The 18771-nt window shown below is 51.9% G+C and overlaps 1 protein-coding gene across 2 annotated transcripts in view; it reads left to right on the top strand.

The window, feature by feature from the left end:
* Nucleotides 1-2580, top strand: part of FUBP3 (far upstream element binding protein 3) — a 49402-nt gene extending 46822 nt beyond the window's left edge. For both annotated transcript variants that reach the window (XM_082657026.1, XM_082657027.1), the window contains 2 exons: nucleotides 70-197; nucleotides 1238-2580. In XM_082657026.1, the coding sequence (XP_082513152.1) occupies nucleotides 70-197; nucleotides 1238-1246 (137 nt within the window). In that variant the 3' untranslated portion in view covers nucleotides 1247-2580. The remainder of the gene's footprint in view (nucleotides 1-69; nucleotides 198-1237) is intronic.
* The last annotated feature ends 16191 nt before the right edge of the window (nucleotides 2581-18771 follow it).

The following is an 18771-nucleotide window of genomic DNA, read 5'->3' as shown; positions in this document are numbered from 1 at the left end:
TGACGGTGTCCTTGCCTCCCACAGGCGTATCCCTGCTCCCAGTAACCCGTGCTTTGCTTTGTCCATCAGGTCACGCCGCCAGCGCCGCTCCTCAGGCCAGCTCCCCGCCGGACTACACAATGGCCTGGGCGGAGTATTACAGACAGCAGGTCGCGTTCTACGGGCAGACATTAGGGCAGGCTCAGGCCCACAGCCAGGTCTGTAGCCGATGCAGCACTGCCAAGACTTCCCAGGCCAACCCCGACCCCCCCCCCCAAGCCTTCTGCGTGTGCCTGACCCTGGGGCCCGAGCACAGGGGGAACCGTGTGGGCCCCGGCACTGCTCAGCACGGCCGCCGTCTGCACAGCACCCCGCGGCAGCCTCCCTGGCCCCCTCCTCGCCCCAGACAGGACAGGTTTGAGCCAAGTGGGAGAACTGTTTGGGCAGAGCCCCTACCGGGACGAGCCTGATCTTCCCTCAAATCCAGACCCAGAGCGCGGTGCTGAGTGGCACTCAGTTTCCTCCTCTGGGCCCCGGTCCCCCAGCTATAAAGGAGCGTGCCGAACTTAGCTGACCCTGGGCAAGCATGGCACCAGCTAGGGAGTAAGACCAGTGCTGGGGCCACTCCCCAGGCCTGTTCTTGAAAAGGGTGGTGTGGCCAGGCCGTCACGCTTGTCCCCGGGCAGCAGAGAGGGGCAACAGGAGTAGGGCTAGTCCACACCCTCTGAAGGCTGGGCCCTGCCTGGAAGCCTGGAGGGCTCTGTCTAATCAGAGGCCCAGAATGGTTTTCTTATAAATGCACGGAAGAGGACCAACTGCTCCCGCAGGTCACATCTCAGGTGCATTTTTCAGGCCATCAGTGCTGACTGATGCCAGTCTGGTCCCTATGGACAGTGTGTCAGTTACCACAGGCCCTGGACCCAAGGCCAGTCGTTCACCTCACTGCCCAAATGGCCCTCTGGGCCTGGTGGGAACAGGTGGCAGGGTGGTAGGTGACTGAGAAGAGGCATCACTCGCTCACTCCCCTCTCCCCGCCCAGCATCCCCTGTGGAAAGAGGTGCCCCGGGGCCTCCTGTACGAGAGAGGTTTTGTCTGGGCCAGATCCCATGACAAGGCCCGGAAGGATGGCGCGTGCCCGCAGGCGTGTGTGCGTGCATGTGTGTCAGCTGCTGTCACCTCCCTGCAGACAGCCCCCGACCTCAGGCCAGCACTTGAGAACTCACCGTCAGACTAACTGCTCTCCCCCTTCCTTCCACAGGAACAGTAGGACAGTGGCCTGCAGCCCCTTTTCCCCGCCGCCCCCGAAACCATTGTGAGCAAAACCTATTTGTAACAGAGGTTTTTAGATGTGCAAACCTTTTGATGAAGAACCTTTGTTTTGTTCTGTGAAACACTATATTTAGATTAACAGAATTTTTCTAAAAATCGGGAAAATCAGTTACTAAAAATTGCTGATAATTTTTGTTTTGTTATTTTTGTTTGTTACTTCAAATGTGTAAGCTCTGGGATTCTTTTTGGAGCAATACCTGCAAATTCGGGCACCAGAATGTGCCGCAGAGCAGTGACATTTCAACGTGGTGTGTTTTTGTTTTGTTTTGTTTGCATGTCTTTTTATTTACAGTTTTTTCTGTTGCAACAGAAAGTGGCTTGGAAGTCTTAGGTGGCTTGTAACAAATTCTTTAAAAAAATTTTTAAACAGTATTTAAATATTCTTAAATGTGTAAATTCATTAAATGTTTTACTTCTAATTTCTTGTATCTTGGCTGTCTGGTTTTATTGCATTTTTTTAAAAACTGAACTATTATGTATTGTAATTAATTATGTGAATTCTGAATTGAGACAGATAATTGTATTGCTGTCCAACAGGGCTCGGGAGGGGGCATTTTATAGGGTTTGTATAATTTCTAGAGTTCTAAAGGGGTAATAATATAAAAATGTGTTTGTGTGTTTAGCAGACGTTTTTTCATGTCTCCATGACCTACCGATTGCAATTGTGTATCTAAGACCTCCAAGCTTGTTTTAAAAACAAAACAAAAAAACCTTTCTCTATTCTCTCAGAAATATAAATACTGTTATTTTTAATATTAAAAATAAATTCAATATAACTTTTAACAAACACTGTGGAACATTAAACCGCATAAAAATGTAGTAACTATTTTTTAATTCCAAGGTGTTTTTTGCTTTTTTCTTTTAAATATTTTCTTAATATTTGTCAAATTAACTAGATGAATAAATAAATCTAGCATTAACCACAATATGAATTAAATAATTTTGATTTAATAAAAGGGATAATATGATTTCCAGTGTTTACTGTAGCGTATCTTGTACAGATAACATGTATTTTTAAAGGAAAGAAAAACGGAATTGAAGCTATTTTTTCTTGCGTTTTTCAATTGACCTGGGGGACATTCCGTTTGAGATATACTGAAGTTACAGTGTCTGGGGTTTTTCTCCTTATTTTCCTTATAATGCTTGAAATGTCTAACTATTAAAAAAGGCAATTGGAAAATGTTATGCATGTTGTTTTTTAAAAAAAGTGTTGTTTTTATTGGACTGACAATTCATTTTACACTCTACATAATAAAATTTCCACAAGACATCTTGTGGGCAAAGTACTTTTAGTCTGTTTGCTCTCCGTTTGCTTGTCCCTCCCGCTGCCCCTGCCCGCCGCCCCCCGAGATAAAGGCGAGGATTCTGGCCGCTCTTGGCCGATCGTCCTGCGCTATGTCGGCCCGACCCAGCTGGTGCACAGCCTACGTCTGTAGCTACTTCGTTAAGTTAATTTTATCTTCATGGCTTTGTATAATCTAACGGTTTAACTTGAGAACCTTGGTTACCTCAGCCCCCCTTACCTGTCACATCTGCTCATCTCTTGATGTGGGTGTGACACCAAGAAGTCAACCACGAGGTTCCTTGCGCAGAGGTGCTGCCATCCCAAGTGGAGCTGGAAGATTCATTGAAGGGGGTCAGCGCGGCTCGCCCTCTCCCTTCCACACACCTCCCCACACGTGCGCCTGAGGAGTGGGGACCGAAGCGGTCAGTCTGGCCCGCAGCCTGCTCCCTCCCTGTGTGGGTGCTGTTTACTCTCAGCCCTGGACCGGCTGTGGGACCCTGAGCTGCTGAGAGAGCTGGAAAGTGCTGGCGACTGTGCTCATTTTGTTTCACTGTTTTCATTAAGGAAACAAAAAGGGGGTGTCCTTACCCATAGGTTGAAACCACCGTGGAGGGTCCTGTGGTTTCAGGGCACACGGGGACAGTGTGGGCCCTGGACTGCAGGGTTATTGAGGAGCAAAGGAGATCGGCCTTCAACTCCTTTTTTTCCTGCTTCCTTGCCCGTTGATGGAAGCAACCGGCTTTGAGCACAGCTCTCCCCTTGACTGTGAATGTGCCCTGCCTCTGCCGCTCGCTGTACACGGAGGCCTCTCTTCATTCAGACACAGTGCTGCTAGGAGGATCCTGTTAGAACCCTCCTTATGGCTCATTCTCGTGTGTGTGTTTCCAGTTCTGGTCCCTTTTCTTTTCTCTACCCCAGGCTCTAAGAGGAGGGGAAAAAAAGCATCTGTGGCTTCTTTAGGCCAAAAAGGGGTATGGAGAGCGGCCCATCTGCAGCCCATTCTGAGGCCTGTTGAGAGCCGGAAGATAAAAAGGAGATGTGGCATCTTTAACTACACCTCTAGAGAATCGAGTTTGACGTTGAGAAATTGAATAGTAAAAGCCACTTGGAAGGAAGGAGGGGTCGAGCCAGAGGAGGGCATAAACGCTGATGATGGGAAAGGGAATTAGGGAGAGGGCATTACAGAGAAGGCTTCCTTCTAATTCATCTTCCAAGCTCTGTGCCAAAACAGCATTTGGCATGGTTCACAGGGAGCGACTGTGTGATAATGAACCCTAAGGTGTCCCTTAATTGAAGACTGAGCATTGCGGTTTGTGCCAAGAGTCATAAATGGTGCAGGCTTGCAGGAGGACGCATTTTCTTAAATGTATCGGTGAGTACAGATTAGCGCTTGTCCCCAGTGAAATGCCCATACTATAAATTATGGAAGTCTCTCTCTCTCTCTCTCTCTCTCTCTCTCTGTCTGTCTGTCTCTCTCTCTCTCTCTCTCCCTCTCTGATGCAGCCTTTTATTGAGGCACGGGGGAGGAGAGGCGGGGTGCAGTCCAGCAGGAGGCTGGGGGAAAGTTTGCAAGCATATGAAATTTGGCCTCTCATTAACATGGCGCCCACGGAAGATGGTTTTCATCAGCAGTCTGGTGTCCTGGAAGGCTGAAGTGCTTGAAATGTACCAAGTTCAGCGATTGTGTTCCATTAAGAAAGCTGCATGGTCATCACGGAAGGGACAATGTGTGTGTTAGGGGAGGCAGGGGAGGAGGGCGGGTGCCCAGTCTGTCTGCAGAACTCTCGCCCCACCTCCTGTACTCCATCACACTTGCATGCTCGGGCTCTGCTAGCCGCCCAAGCTCTGGATCCAAAGACCCAGCTGGGCTGTTCCCAACCCACCCAAGAGTTTGGGCTGAAGGCGGGGAGTCCGCCAGTCAGTGTGAAACCAGAGACTAACCCTGGTCTCAGGTAGGAGGTACAGTCTTCCCAGTGTCCCTCTCAAGTGGTGACCCTCCACGATGTCCTCCTGCAGCCCCCACAGTCAGGTTGGCTGGGGTACAGATGGCGTGTTGCAGGGCTTGGTCCAAGAGGGAGTTTGGACGCCACGGGGCCTCAGCCTCTAGCTGGCTACGGCAGCACTGTTTCCCGGGCCCACTTCTGGCCCACTGGGGCCCAGCTGGGGTTTTTAAGATGGGCTAATGCAAATGGCCCTGATAGACTCTTCGAGATTAATGGCCAGAAAGTGGGTTGACGCTCAATTCCGCGGGGCGTGCCGGTCCTGGGTCCGCATCTTGGGTGGGTGGAAGGGCAAGTGAAGACAGCCCTGAAACAATGGGAATCTTCGCTGGCCTTTGTCTTGAGGGCCTTTTAGTAGCATCTACCAAGAAAGTTCTGGCCCTTCCCAGGCATCTCCTTTGCTAGGGTTCTAGGGTGGTAGGGTGGTAGGCAGGTCTGTTCTTCCCGTTTCACAGATGAGGGCTCAGAGTCCAAAGCTAAGTCAATTGCCCTTATCCACACAAGTACGTGGGGTTCTGGGCAAAGTTCAGTGCTGCCCTTCACCTAGGACTTCAACAGAGAGCATCACGATTGCCCACAGGGGGCTCATGGCCAAGCAGGGGGACACGGCCATCGCCACCAAGTGAGACAGTTGATAGGATGAGGACACAGCCCTAAAAGTTAGTGCCGTGTGCCAACCACGGGTCAGGCCCTGTCACTGCATTGCAGTCAATCATCATCTCTGATTCCGTATTTGCAAATTCACCTACTCACTAAAATTTATTTATAACCTTAAAATCAACACTCACCACACTTTTGTGGTCATTCCCAGAAAAGAAAGAAAAAAAAAAAATTGAGTCGCCTGCTGCTCGCATTCCCAGCTGAAATGAACCAGGCAAACGGTCTGCCTTCCCGTTCCAGCTCCTGTTCCAAGCAAGGGTCCTCCCGGCAGTCTCTTTAGTGCCGTGTGTTTTGCATTTTTGTGCTTTCCCTTGGTTATTTTGCGTTTAAAATGACCCCTAAGCCTAGTGCTGTCTAATGATGTCCTTTACAGAGAAGATACAGGTGTTAGACAAGCTTTGCTCAAGCGTGAGTTATAATGCTGCTGGCTGAGAGTTCAACATTAATGAATCGACAGTATATATTAAATAAGATGGCTTTAAACAGAAACACACATAAAGCAAAGTTATGTGCTGGTTGGTTGGTGAAAAAATGCGGTGAGCCTGTATTTCCCTGAGGAGCAAAGGGCTCAGTATTCGCTGGTCCAGTTTCTCTGCAACTTTAAAGAGCATCACACAGCAAGTAACAAGAACGGCCAACACCTTACTTTCCCGTAAGAGCCTCATGGCCCTGGGGACCCACCTGGGAGATGAGGAAACAGGTTTGAACAGGTTCTTGCCAGAGTCCTGGCTATGGAGGCGACAGAGCAGGGCTCAGCCCTCCGTCGGACTGCAAAACCGGCCCACTTTGCCACTCCCGAGGACAGAAACGGACACGTATGCGAGGGACACCTAAGTTGGTTCTAGAGGGACCTAACGGGTTCAGCCCACGGGGGGGGCACAGACTGGAAGATTTAAAGGTACAAACCCAAGCTCCACTACTCAACAGTTTCCTTATCTGCAGCGGGAATAATAACTACCTCCTCGATCACAATGACGCGTATGTAAAGCCCTTGACACCTGGCTTATCATAAGCTCTCACACAGTGGTAGCTCGTAGTAGTAACTGAGTCCAGGGCTTCTGACTGCTTTGGTGGCTTCTTCTGCTCCCCTCTGAGCACCAGGACAGACCGTGTGCCCTGAAACAAATGTCAGCCTCAGCACGAACCCTCTAAGCTTCTCCTGGGCTCCCTTGGTCCCCCCAGAGCACATGATCTCAGGTCCAGCTCGCTGGTCCCCTGAGGTCCGGGCAGCTAGGCCATTAGAAAGGAGTTGCCCCCGAGGGGTGGTTGAGGACCAGGCCCACCCCCGACCCCAACACACAGGTGGGTGGGTGACGGCTTGGGCCAGTTGTTCGGTGATTCCAGGCTGCTCAGTATTGGCCCACAAGATGCCGTTTAAGGAAACCCTCTACGGGAATGCCCTGGTGGTCCAGCGGTTACGACTCGGCGGTGCCACTGCCAGGCCTGGGTTCAATCCCTGGTCGGGGGACTAAGATCCCTCAAGCTGCACGGCACGGCCAAAAAAATTAAAAATAATAACAAGGAAAACCTTTTCAAGCACATCAAAAAGGAATATGTGATCCTTTGGTCTCTCCCTCTTGCATCAGATTCTCTAATCCTGACTTAGCCGGGAAGCAGGTACCTTGGCCCCTGAGCAGGGACCTGAGCCCCCCACCTGTCCCAGCTGTCACTCACTGCCAGCCACTCTGCTGCATTCAGACCAAGCCCCCAACGTCCCCGTACCTTCCATTCACTGGGGTGTGGTCAGATGCTTGCAGCTGCAGCTCTGTGTTTAAGAGAAGGATGACGATCAAGATTGGGTGCGGACAGGACAGGGATCATAGTTCTGTCCTGGGGCTTGATGTCATGCCACGAGGTCACCTGTCTGAGCGTATTTACTGAAAGTTTCTTCCCCAGACCTGCCTTTTCCTCAGTCAAGGGGAGACAGCGAGCAGCTGCAGCATCCACAGTCCTGGCTTTTGTTCCCTGCTTGGATGTCTCACTTGCTCTGTGACGAGCAGATCACGTCTCTTCATCTCAGTTTGTCTTCGGGAACCAGACCACACCAGTGGTTTCCAAATTGTGTTAGTGTCCCCCAGTTGTTCAATTCCAATTCCAATAAAATGCATTAAATGTCTTTAAACATTTTCCATTATAATGTTTTGAAACACCATGCACTCAAGTATGTTATATGCTGAATTTCCATTTGTTCAATCTGCTTGTCTATCTTTGTGTCAATGCAATGCTATCTTAATTAGTGTACATTTATAGTGAGTCCTTCAACTTTCTTGTTCTTCAATATTGCCCTGGCTATTCTCAGCTTTTTGCATTTCCATAAAAATTTGAGGAGCAGTTTATCAATCCCCTACTCCCCACACAAATGACTTTAAAGCTACTGGGATTCTGACTGGGATTGCACTGAATCTATGGGAAGAACTGACAACCTAAAAATATTGAGTCTTCCTATCCATGTATGTGGTATATCCCTATCTCTTGTTTAGTTCTTTGATTTCTCTCTATAATTTTAGTAGTTTTCGGTATAGAGGTCTCACACACCTTTCTTTCCATTGACTCCCAGGTTTTTTGATATTTTGCTGTTATCGAAAATGGTAATTTAAAAAAAAAAAAAAGTCATGGGGCTTCCCTGCTGGCACAGTGGTTGAGAATCTGCCTGCCAATGCAGGGGACACAGGTTCGAGCCCTGGTCTGGGAAGGTCCCGCATGCCGCGGAGCAACTAGGCCCGTGAGCCACAACTACTGAGCCTGCACGTCTGGAGCCTGTGCTCCGCAACAAGAGAGGCCGCGACAGTGAGAGGCCCGCACACCGCGATGAAGAGTGGCCCCCGCTCGCCGCAACTAGAGAAAGCCCACGCACAGAAACGAAGACCCAACACAGCCAAAAATAAATAAATAAATAAAAATTTTAAAAAAAGGTCATGAAGAACTTAGGGGTAAGATGGGAGTAAAGACACAGACCTACTAGAGAATGGACTTGAGGATATGGGGAGGGGGAAGGGTAGGTTGTGACAAAGCAAGAGAGAGGCATGGACATATATACACTACCAAATGTAAGGTGGATAGCTAGTGGGAAGCAGCCGCATAACACAGGGAGATCAGCTTGGTGCTTTGTGACCGCCTGGAGGGGTGGGATAGGGAGGGTGGGAGGGAGGGAGACGCAAGAGGGAAGAGATATGGGAACATATGTATATGTATAACTGATTCACTTTGTTATAAAGCAGAAACTAACACACCATTGTAAAGCAATTATACTCCAATAAAGATGTTTAAAAAAAAAGAAAATGGTATTTTTAAATTTCATTTTTAATTTCTTTGTTGCTGGTGATAGAAATATAATTTACGTTTACACATTGACCTTCATTCCAATGACCATACTTAAATTCCTTGTTAATTCTAACAACTTGTAGATTCATTTGGCTTTTCTATTTCAGAATCATGTCATTTATAAATAATGATGGTGTCATTTTTTTGCATTCCAACTTTTATGCCATTTGTTTCTTTTTATTGCTTCCTTGCAATTCCAAGACTGCCAGTACATTGTCGACTGAAAACAGTGAGAGTGGACATCCTGGTCTCGTTTGCATTCTAAGGGAACACTTTCAATAACTCACCATTAATTATATGTTGTACATCTGTCGTATATACCTTTTATCGGGTAAGGAAATTCCCTTCCGTTTCTAGTTTGCCAAAAGTTTTATCATGAATGGCTGTGGAATTTTTCAAGTGCTTTTTCTGCATCTATAGACAGAATCACATGAATAATCTCCTTTCTAATTTTAATATAGTGAATCACATTGATGGATTTTCAAATGTTAAACCAGCCTTGCATTCCTAGGATAAACTTCACTTGGTTGTAATGTGTTACCTATCCTTCTCGTGTATCATCGGACGGATTTGCCAATATTTTTGTTTAGGATTTTTGCGTGTGTATTCATGAGAACAATCGGTCTATAATCGACACCATAATTTAACCCACTGAAGACCTGAGACATGCCCACTCATGCTCCTAGCTTAACCCATTTCCATTTGGGTGATGCCACCACCGTTCACATTCCTGATGAGGAACGTTCTCGCTCTGGGCTGCTTTTTGAATTCAGGCCTGCAGGTATCTGCTCCAGCACAATCGTACCAAAAAGTTCATCACTCCGTTTATTACTGAGTTCCACGCTCAGTTAGAAGCGAGGCAGATCATCTCACCATGGCCAGTGGTCATTGTGCAGTTAACACCCACAACTAATATCGCTAGAGCACCAGCCGTACTCAAGGCACTGTGCTTGGCCCTGGGGAGTAAAGCAAAGCCACTTCTCCCCTTACGGAGCTTGCCATCCAGGAAAGCTGGCAGTGGCTACTTAGCAACTCAGCTTTGAGACAAAAAGTTCTTCCTACACCTTCCCTTTGAATCTTCTGAATTTATTAAAGACTATTTAAAATAACAAGGTAGGGCTTCCCTGGTGGTGCAGTGGTTGAGAGTCCGCCTGCCGATGCAGGGGACACGGGTTCGTGCCCTGGTCCGGGAAGATCCCACATGCCGCGGAGCGGCTGGGCCCGTGAGCCATGGCCCCTGAGCCTGTGCTCCGCAGCGGGAGAGGCCACAACAGGGAGAGGCCCGCGTACCGCAAAAAAAAACAAACAAGGTAAAAGCAGTTTTAATACTGTTGTCCTTAGCACCTGCTTATTTGTCTGAATCGAGGTCACACCCACAGGGTGCAACCGATTCAGAAATAACGTGGGTGCTGTGGCTCACGGGAAACTCATCCCCAAACTCCTTGTTTTGATTCTATCACCAGCCTCACTGATGTCGTGAACTGACTGGCAAGTAAGATGTAGATGTGAACTTATTCATCTCTTGCTATTTAAATGTCACTTGTATCTGTTTTCTTTGGTTTTCTGCAGTTTGAATATGTTATGCCAAAGTGTGGCGTCTTTTGTGTGTTTGTTTTTTTGTAGTTGTTTGTTTCGTCTCTTGGTTTTTTTTTTTAATTTATTTCATTCATTTCTTTATAAATGTTTTGTTTCTTTTTGTTTGCTTTGTTTTGGGGTTTTGTTTTTTGTTTGTTTTAATTTTTATTTATTGATTTTTGGCTGCATTGGGTCTTCGTGGCTGTGTGCGGACTTTCTCTAGTTGAGGCGAGCAGGGGCTACTCTTCATTGTGGTGCGCGGGCTTCTCATTGCGGTGGCTTCTCTTGTTGCAAAGCACGGGCTCTAGGCGTGCAGGCTTCAGTAGTTGTGGCACGCGGGCTCTAGAGCACAGGCTCAGCAGTTGTGGCTCATGGCTTAGCTGCTCTGTGGCATGTGGGATCTTCCTGGACCAGGGCTCAAAACCGTGTCCCCTGCATTGGCAGGCGGATTCTTAACCATTGCGCCACCAGGGAAGTCCCCGACCTTGTTATTTATCTATTTTATATACAATAGTGAGTAGTTGTTTATCCCAAGCTCCTAAATTAGGAGGGATAAATAAGGTGCCTCTCACTAATTTTTGAAAATTCTCAGCCATCATTACTTCAAATATTCTGTTCCATCTCTCTTTCTTCCCCTCCTCCTGGTTTCCCAACTTCACAAACATTATACCCTTGGAGATTGTCCCACGGTTCTTGGTTACCTATCCTGCTGTTTCTTTCATTCTTTTTTCTCTTTGCACTTCAGTTTGAGAGGTTTCTATTGACGTTTTTTCAAGCTCAGAGATTCTTTCCTCAGCCGTGTCCAGTCCACAGATGAGCCCATCAAAAGGATCCCTCATTTCTGTAACAGTGTTTTCAATCTCTAGCATTTCCATTCGATTCTTCCTTAGAGTTTCCATCTCTCTGCCTATATTACCCATCTGTTCTTGCATGGTGCCCACTTTTTCTATTACAGCGCTTAACATATTAATTATAGTTATTTTAAATTCCCTTTTGATAATTCCAGGCTTGGTGTCCTATCTGAGTCTGGTTCTGATCATTGCTTTGCCTCTTCAGATCGTATTTTTCCTTGCCTTTTGGAATGCCTTGTAATTTTTTGTTGGAAGCTGCACACGTTGTATGAGATGAGAGGAAATGAGGTTAATAGGCTTTTAGATGCATGTTAACCTGCCTAGGAGTTTGTAGCTGTAGGTGTCGGAAGCTTCAAATTCTCGAGTGTCTTTTTTTGTCTCCTCTCTTGACTTTGGGTTTCCCTACATGCTCCTCCTCAGATAGAGTCTAAGACCTGCAGCTCTTCCAGCTGTAATGCACCATTAGTATACTGGGGCCCTGCTGGTGCTGTGGTGGTGGGCAGGAGATGGGGAGTATCCTATCATCTTCCAATTAAATGTCAGTCTTTTAAGTGCGCCTGTGTCTCAGGGCTGCTTCTCCAGTGGTAGAGCTTTCCCCTCTGCCTCCCCCTCCCTTCTCTGGCTGCAGTAATTCCAAGCAAATTCCTGTTCCCTGTTTGTTTGTTTGTTTCTCCCTTAGGTGAGACAGGAAGTCTGGAGGGGGCTGGAAGGAGAGAATTCCCTTCCCCCACGTGGCATGAGGCTCTGGGTGAACTTCACCAGGATTTCTCTCCTGTCCCCCTACCAAGGACACTAGGAGGTCTTCTCAGATCTTCTCCTGGAGAACCTGGTGGGGTTCCTGGTGGTAAGACCCATGAAAGTGCAAAAGCCTTCTCCCCCAAGACTGGGCACCCCAGGAGTTTCTCACCCTGATGCCAGTCCATACTCTGCCTTCCAGCAATTCATCAAAATTGCCATTCAGGGGCTTCCCTGGTGGCGAGTGGTTGAGAGTCCGCCTGCCGATGCAGGGGACGCGGGTTTGTGCCCCGGTCCGGGAAGATCCCACATGCCGCAGAGCGGCTGGGCCCGTGAGCCATGGCCGCTGAGCCTGCGCGTCCGGAGCCTGTGCTCCACAACGGGAGAGGCCACAGCAGTGAGAGGCCCGCGTACGCAAAAAAAAAAAAAAAAAAAAAAAAAAAAAAATGCCATTCAGTGTTCCTACCAGTTTGTGACTCCAGGGATTCTGCTCCAGGCGAACAGATCTCAGCTGTGATCCTCCAGAGTTCCCCTTCCCTCCAGATGGCAGCGTGACAGTTTGCCTTGCAACCTCCATGCTCTGATGGGTCCAAGAAAAACTGCTGATTTTCCATTTGTAAAGGTGAGGGTGATGACTTCCAAGTTTTCTACATGGAGGAGCTGTACCTGGAAGTCCTACAGCTGTTTTCTAATTAGATTCCTTCCTAAGATCTCATCCGAAGAAAGCATTTCACCGCTCCCCCAGCATCTGAAGCGCCCCCGTCCAGGGATGTGAAAGTGCAGCTTCTCACTTCACGGTGGGGACACAGAGCTGTCACAGAGCCGGGCACAGTTGGCTGGTGTCTCCAAGCACCCCCTTCATGAGAGCTGCAGAGAAGAAGAGGACATTCCAAGCAGCTGGAGATCAAGGAGGCGAGACTTTTCTCCTTGAAATCCCATGGAGAAGAATTCTACAACTCCAGCTAGTATCTCTCAGCCTGGGCACGAGGATATGCCTGGCTTGCTCAGAAAACATCAATATCTTGAGGGTGGAGACCAGCTGGGTCCTTTTCAGCCTCTCAGTGCTCAGACAGGGCTGGCACAGTGCAAGTTCTTCGTGGATACTGGTTGAACTAAACAACCTTTAACTAACGTCTCTGGGACTGGAAGCTACCAGGGTTGGACTGACGCTGCAGGACACGACACTCCCCTGCTTGATGCTCCAGCCTCCAGGTCCAGCCCGGCACCCTGTGGGTGTGCATTAAATATTTGCATAATTAAAATAAATACATGATGTTCTGAGAGTCTGGGGTGTCCAGAAGCCTCCAGAATAAATACAATTTGTGACCTACTGGACACCTGGAGCAGCACGTTTCCCTTTCATTGTAACTATACCTTATTTAGCTGGTCTTCAGGTGAGTTTGTCCTCCCTGATTGCCCAACGTCTGCCATTGGACAAAGAGGAGGGAAGAGGTGGGAGGATGTAAATGAGTCTAACATTGAAAAATCTTGGCCTTCCCTGGTGGCGCAGTGGTTAAGAAACCACCTGCCGATGCAGGGGACATCGGTTCGATCCCTGGTCCGGGAAGATCCCACATGCTGCCGAGCAACTAAGCCAGCAAGCCACAGCTACTGAGCCCTCGTGCCACAACTACTGAAGCCCGCACGCCTTGAGCCCGTGCTCCACAACAAGAGAAGCCACCGCAATGAGAAGCCCGCGCACCGCAACGAAGAGTAGCCCCTGCTCACAGCACCTAGGGAAAGCCCGCCCACAGCAATGAAGACCCAACGCAGCCAAAAATAAAATTAGTTAATTAAAAAAAAAATCTCCATCCAACCCAGTTTAACATTCATTTCCTGACACCTCTAGAGTCTTGCATGGGGGCACGTGGAGGGCTTTCTTGTCTGGCTTGCATGGGGCGCACGGATATGATGATACAACCCCGAGGGCTTTCTTCTCTGGCTGTAGAGAGCAGGGAAGGCATAGAAGGGAAGGGCCCAGGCTTGGAGAGCATCCATTACTCGCATAGCCTCCATTTCCTCTGCTGTAAAATGGGGTGAATGTTGGGACCTATCTTGCAGAGTTGCTATATGAGCTGTTCATAGTCTCGTGTGCGTGTACCTGGTCCAGTGCAGCAGAGGAGCAAAAGGAGCTCTCAGCGGGAGCCAGAACCACTTTATCCTCAGTGCTGCCGATGGTTTTGGAACTAGGACAGCAGTGGTGATCAGGTGCTACGGGAGAGGCATCTCTCTGTGGACAGGATACAGGCTGGAGGCAGGGAGGCCCAGGGAGTCTGAGGCCCTGGCTGGGACAAATGGGAGGAAAAGAAAAGCCTTGGGCGGACCTGGTCCCCAGCAGTGGGTCCCTCTGGCTCAGCCTCTCAGGCCTGAGGACACCGGTCCCACTGGCTCATGTCTACTCAGGTGGGAGCATCTGTGGCTGGGCCTCGGCCTCTCTTCCCACATCCTAACCGGGCCCCAGGGTTCAGAGGATCTGGGCTCCCCTAGCTTGTTGGCTGTGCCAGCTTGACAGGGGCTGGCTGTCCCCAGATGTCACTTTGCTGGGACACAGAAGCTCCTTCATGCCGCCCAGAGAAGGTAAGCAAGTCCAGAGGCCCCATCGTCCTTCAAGCTTGTTCACGCCATCCTGCCTGGAAGCAGGCCTATTCACCTCTGTACACTTCATGCCTAGTTCCTCCGCAGCAAGTGAAAGGTGCTTCCCTGACCACGGGAACAGCCTCTCGGCATTGGCAGACAGCGCACGGGTCCGTCTAAGTCACGACTGTGATTTAGCCGCCCCAGCCAGGAGGCTGTACGGGACAGTGGTGGAGGCCCAGCCCTAGAGTCAGGTTGCCTGAGTTTGAGTCTCAGCTCTGCTCTTCGTTCACTGTGTGTGACCATGGGCATGTCAGTGACACTGCCCCCTTCACCTTCACCTGTGATGGCAGGGCTGCAGCAGCCACCTTGTGACCATGAGAACAGAGGGAACCTCAGGCCTCTCGTCCTTGACATGCTAAGCAAACTTATGCCTACTTACCTCTGCAATCTGTTTTGTGAGAAAATAACCCACTTCCTACAGGAGCCATTGAGGTCAGGTCCACTGTGGATGGGACCAGAAGTGTTCCTAAGACACCTAAAACTTCTCTGTGCCTGTTTGCCCTTCTGGTAAATGGAGATAATTATAGCAGCTACCTCAGTGTGTTGGGGTGAGGATGGATTGAGAAACATCCATGTGAAATACTTAAAAGTACTGATACTTAGTGAGTGCCCAGCAAATGTTAATTATATTATTGTGGTGGTGGTGGTTGTGGTTTTCATTCCAACTGCTTTTTGTAAGACATGGACTGGAACACAGACTCCTTAGCATAGTGATCAACTTCCTTAGCATATGGTTTCCAATGTCCCTTTGTAGGCGGTATTTGGTACCCACTTTTGTACTTTTATATTTCCCAAAATTTCAAGCATGGACATGTGTTACTTTTTTTTTTAATTAATTAATTTATTTATTTTTGGTTGTCTTGTGTCTTCGTTGCTGCGCGCGTGCTTTCTTTAGTTGCGGTGAGCGGGGGCTACTCTTCGTCGCGGTGTGTGGGCTTCTTATTGCGGTGGCTTCTCTTATTGCAGAGCACGGGCTCTAGGTGCGCGGTCTTCAGTAGCTGTGGCTCGCGGGCTCTAGAGCTCAGGCTCAGTAGTTGTGGCGCACGGACTTAGTTGCTCCGAGGCACGTGGGATCTTCCCGGACCAGGGCTCAAACCCGTGTCCCCTGCATTGGCAGGCCAATTCCTAGCCACTGGACCACCAGAGAAGCCCGTTACTTTTAAATGTAATAAGTTGCTAATGTTTTCGATATATCAAGTACATTCTCTATCCTATGAGCTTTTCACGCATGATGTCTTTTCTCTCTCATGACAGCTCTCCCAATGGAGTTTCTATTCTTATCCCCATTTTGCAGATAAACTGAGGCTCAGAGAGGGAAAGTGAGTGCCTTGGCTCCCGGACAGTACCTGCTGGAGTCAGAATTGGACTCGCATCCTCAGGTCTCTGGTGCCTGGGGCATCTCCTGATGGGGTCAGTGGACCCGTACATGGGCCAAGTGGTCTTTGGAGAGGGGACGAGAATGGAGATGACAGCCACAGGCATCTCCTCAGTGTCAGCTCCACACCGGGCACATCAGGCTGCATGAGACAGGCAGGTGATTGTCCCCACTTTACAGATGAGGCCACTTGGACAGAGGCATCAGAGCCAGAGAGGTGCCTGGGAGAGGCTGCCACCACCTCTGGCCCCACCGGAGTGTGCCCCACCCCGGAAGCTGGTCAGAGAAAGCAAGGACTGGGTCTGCCCTGGTCACCTGCTCCCCCCAGGGCTTGCCCAGAGCCTGGCACACATAGGCACTCAATAAATATTTCTGGAACAAAGGAATGACCAGGGCCTCCAGGATTCCCCATGAGGCCGGAGATGGTGTGGGTGGCAGTGGTGGTGGCAGGGAGCCGCGCCTTTAGGGCTCAACTTCCTGTGCCAACCCTCTCTGCTCTGGGGACATCCCAGGGGTAGGGTGAGCAGGTGCAAGGGCCCGGAGATGGAGGAGGAAGGCCAGCAGGCTGAGTGTGGGGTAGGAAGGGCCTCTGGAGAAAGGAAGGGGCATGAGTGCGTCAGGGATGGTTCCTTCTGGCTGCCCCTAGACTCACAGGAGGGGCAGAGAGCTGGTGAGGGCGAGGGGCCAGGCGAGAGGGCCTGGAGAAAGACGGGCAGGGAAGGGGCCCGCCCGTCTCCCACCTACCCCACCCGACGCCCCCTTCATCTTTCCTGCCTGTTTTCATCGCCCCTCCCCCACTCCCACACCCTCCCCAGTCTCTGTCTGAGGCACCCCCATTCCTCCCCATTCCTGCCTCTCTGACTCTCAAAGAAATCTCCCCAAGCCTCGGGCTCCTCTGGAGTGCCTGCCTCCACTCCCTTCATTTCTCTGTGTCCTTGTGTCTCCAGGTCTCAGACTGATTTTTATCTGGATCCTTCCATCTCGGCGTCTCTGCCTCAGTCTCCCTCCACCTCGGCCCCACTATGCCTCCCGAAGCCGTGCCGCGTCCCCCTGGAGGTCCAGCCTCCCCAAATGCCTCACCCCTCCGTCCCGCCGCCTTGATCGGCCAGGACTCTAGCGGTGGCAAAGGTGGGCCTGGGGGTCCGGGCTTGGGAGACGCTGGAGGAGGTTCCCGGAGGCTCAGGAGAGGGGGCACCCGGGCCTCAGCGCCCAGAGAGGCTCGCGTGGCAGTCACCTGCCGGCCGGGGCGCCGGCTCCGCGCCGACGCGCTCGACGTGGGCGCCCCGAGGCGCGGCTTTGTCTCTCCGCGGCCGCGGAGGCTAATTAGATTGAGGAAGGGGCGCTGTCCCCCTTCACGGCGCTGCGGCCGCCACTCCACCCGGCGGCCCTGCGCTGGCCGGCCCGAGTCACGTCGACTGAAACTCTCTGCGGCCCGCGCCTCCCACCCCACCTCGGCAGCGGTCGCTCCTTTGTACGCGCGAGCCGGGGCGCCCCCGGAGCCCCGAAGCGTCCCGCGGGAACGCGGGAGGGGGCACACGGGCCCCACGCGGGGAAGGAATTTCCCTAGACCACGCGGGCGTGGGGACCAGACAGATTTTGAGACTCAGACAGCAACACAGAGAAATGGGAGGAGGAAGCCCAGAGGGTGTGAGAAAGCCGGAGCGGGAGCCGGAGCGCCCGCGAGAAAGGAGAGGCGCAGAGGAAGGAGGGAGAGGAGGAGAGAAGTGGATGGGGGACGCGCGACGGCGGCGCGAGAAGCGGAGGAGGGAAGTGGCGGGAGGAGACGGGAACTCGCGTGCGGGAGGAGGGGCGGGGGCGCCGGGCAGGGGAGGGGCGAGTAGCCGCCGGAGGCAGCCGGACATGCGGACCGCGAGACGCGCGGACGGCGCAGGGGCCCCACTCCCACCTTGGGGCTGAAGCGCCGGAGGCCGGGGGACCGGGGCAGGGGGTCGGGGCGCCGCTCGTCCACATTCTTCGCCTTTTCTTCCTCTGGCTCATTCTGGCCGATCGATACCTGCGCGGGACCTGCCCCCGCCGCTAATAACTTTTTAATGAGTTCGAGGGGCTTAAAGCGAGCGCGATCTGCCCTCCAGGGTGGATTTTCCCCTGGCAGATGTTTCGGGAGGAGGAGGCGCGCGGGGCCCCCGGGAGGTGGGAACAAATCTTTCCCTCCGAGGGGCGAGGCAGAAGACTTTCTTCTAAAGTTCAAAAGAAAGACGGGCTTTCACTCGGCCCCAAAAAATGTATTTCCCGGCGGACAATGGGCTCCTTTCTGCGCCTCCTAGGGCCGGCGGGGCGGGAGGGGCGGGGACCCGTGCTCCTTGGCCCCGCCTGACCGACGAGCGCCCCCTCCACCTGGGCCGGGACGCCGAGCGAGGGCGCGGAAGCCAGGAACCCGGCCTCCCCTCCGAACGCCCCTGGAAGAGCGCTGTCCGGACCTGGGCGCACAGGAGAGAACGGACGTGCCCTGCGGGCCGAGAAGCGTGGCCTGGGGAGCCCTAGGCTGCCCCCCACCCCGTGCCCTGGGCCTTGCGGGTGCAGCCGCCGGACCCGAAGGGGCCAGTGCGGGTGCCTCGAGGGGAGGTAGGACAGGTCTCCGGGCTTGGGCAGCGGCCCCGGTTCTCTCCGCGATCCGCCCTGCGCAGGGCAACAAGGAGAGGTCAGCCGGCTTCCAGCGGCCGCGGGGCACTGAGGCCCTCTTCACCTGCCCCGGCCCGGCCACCCCTCCCGATGTCCCCGTGCCCTTGCCACCTCCCCACCCACCCAGTGCCCCTCAGCCCGTGGGTCCGTCGGCCTGCCGCCGCCTCCCTCTCTCCACTCCCGTGGGCGCGAGGAGACGGGGGTGCCAGGGCTATGAGGCTGACCTCCGAAGAGCCGCGGCCGATTGATTCGTTCCGCCCGGAGCCCGGGCCGCGTGAATGGGGGCCCGGGCGGCGGCGGCGGCGGCGGCGGGGATAAAGATGTTCTTCCCGCAAGGGGGAGGGGGCGCGGGGCGGGAAGCGGGGCCATTCACTCCTGGCCTGG

The sequence above is a fragment of the Grampus griseus genome, assembly GCF_964374135.1.
Source record: "Grampus griseus genome assembly, chromosome: 6".
Taxonomy (NCBI): Eukaryota; Metazoa; Chordata; class Mammalia; order Artiodactyla; family Delphinidae; genus Grampus; species Grampus griseus.
Note: the sequence above shows the minus strand (reverse complement) of the source record. Positions and strands in the feature narration are given on the sequence as shown.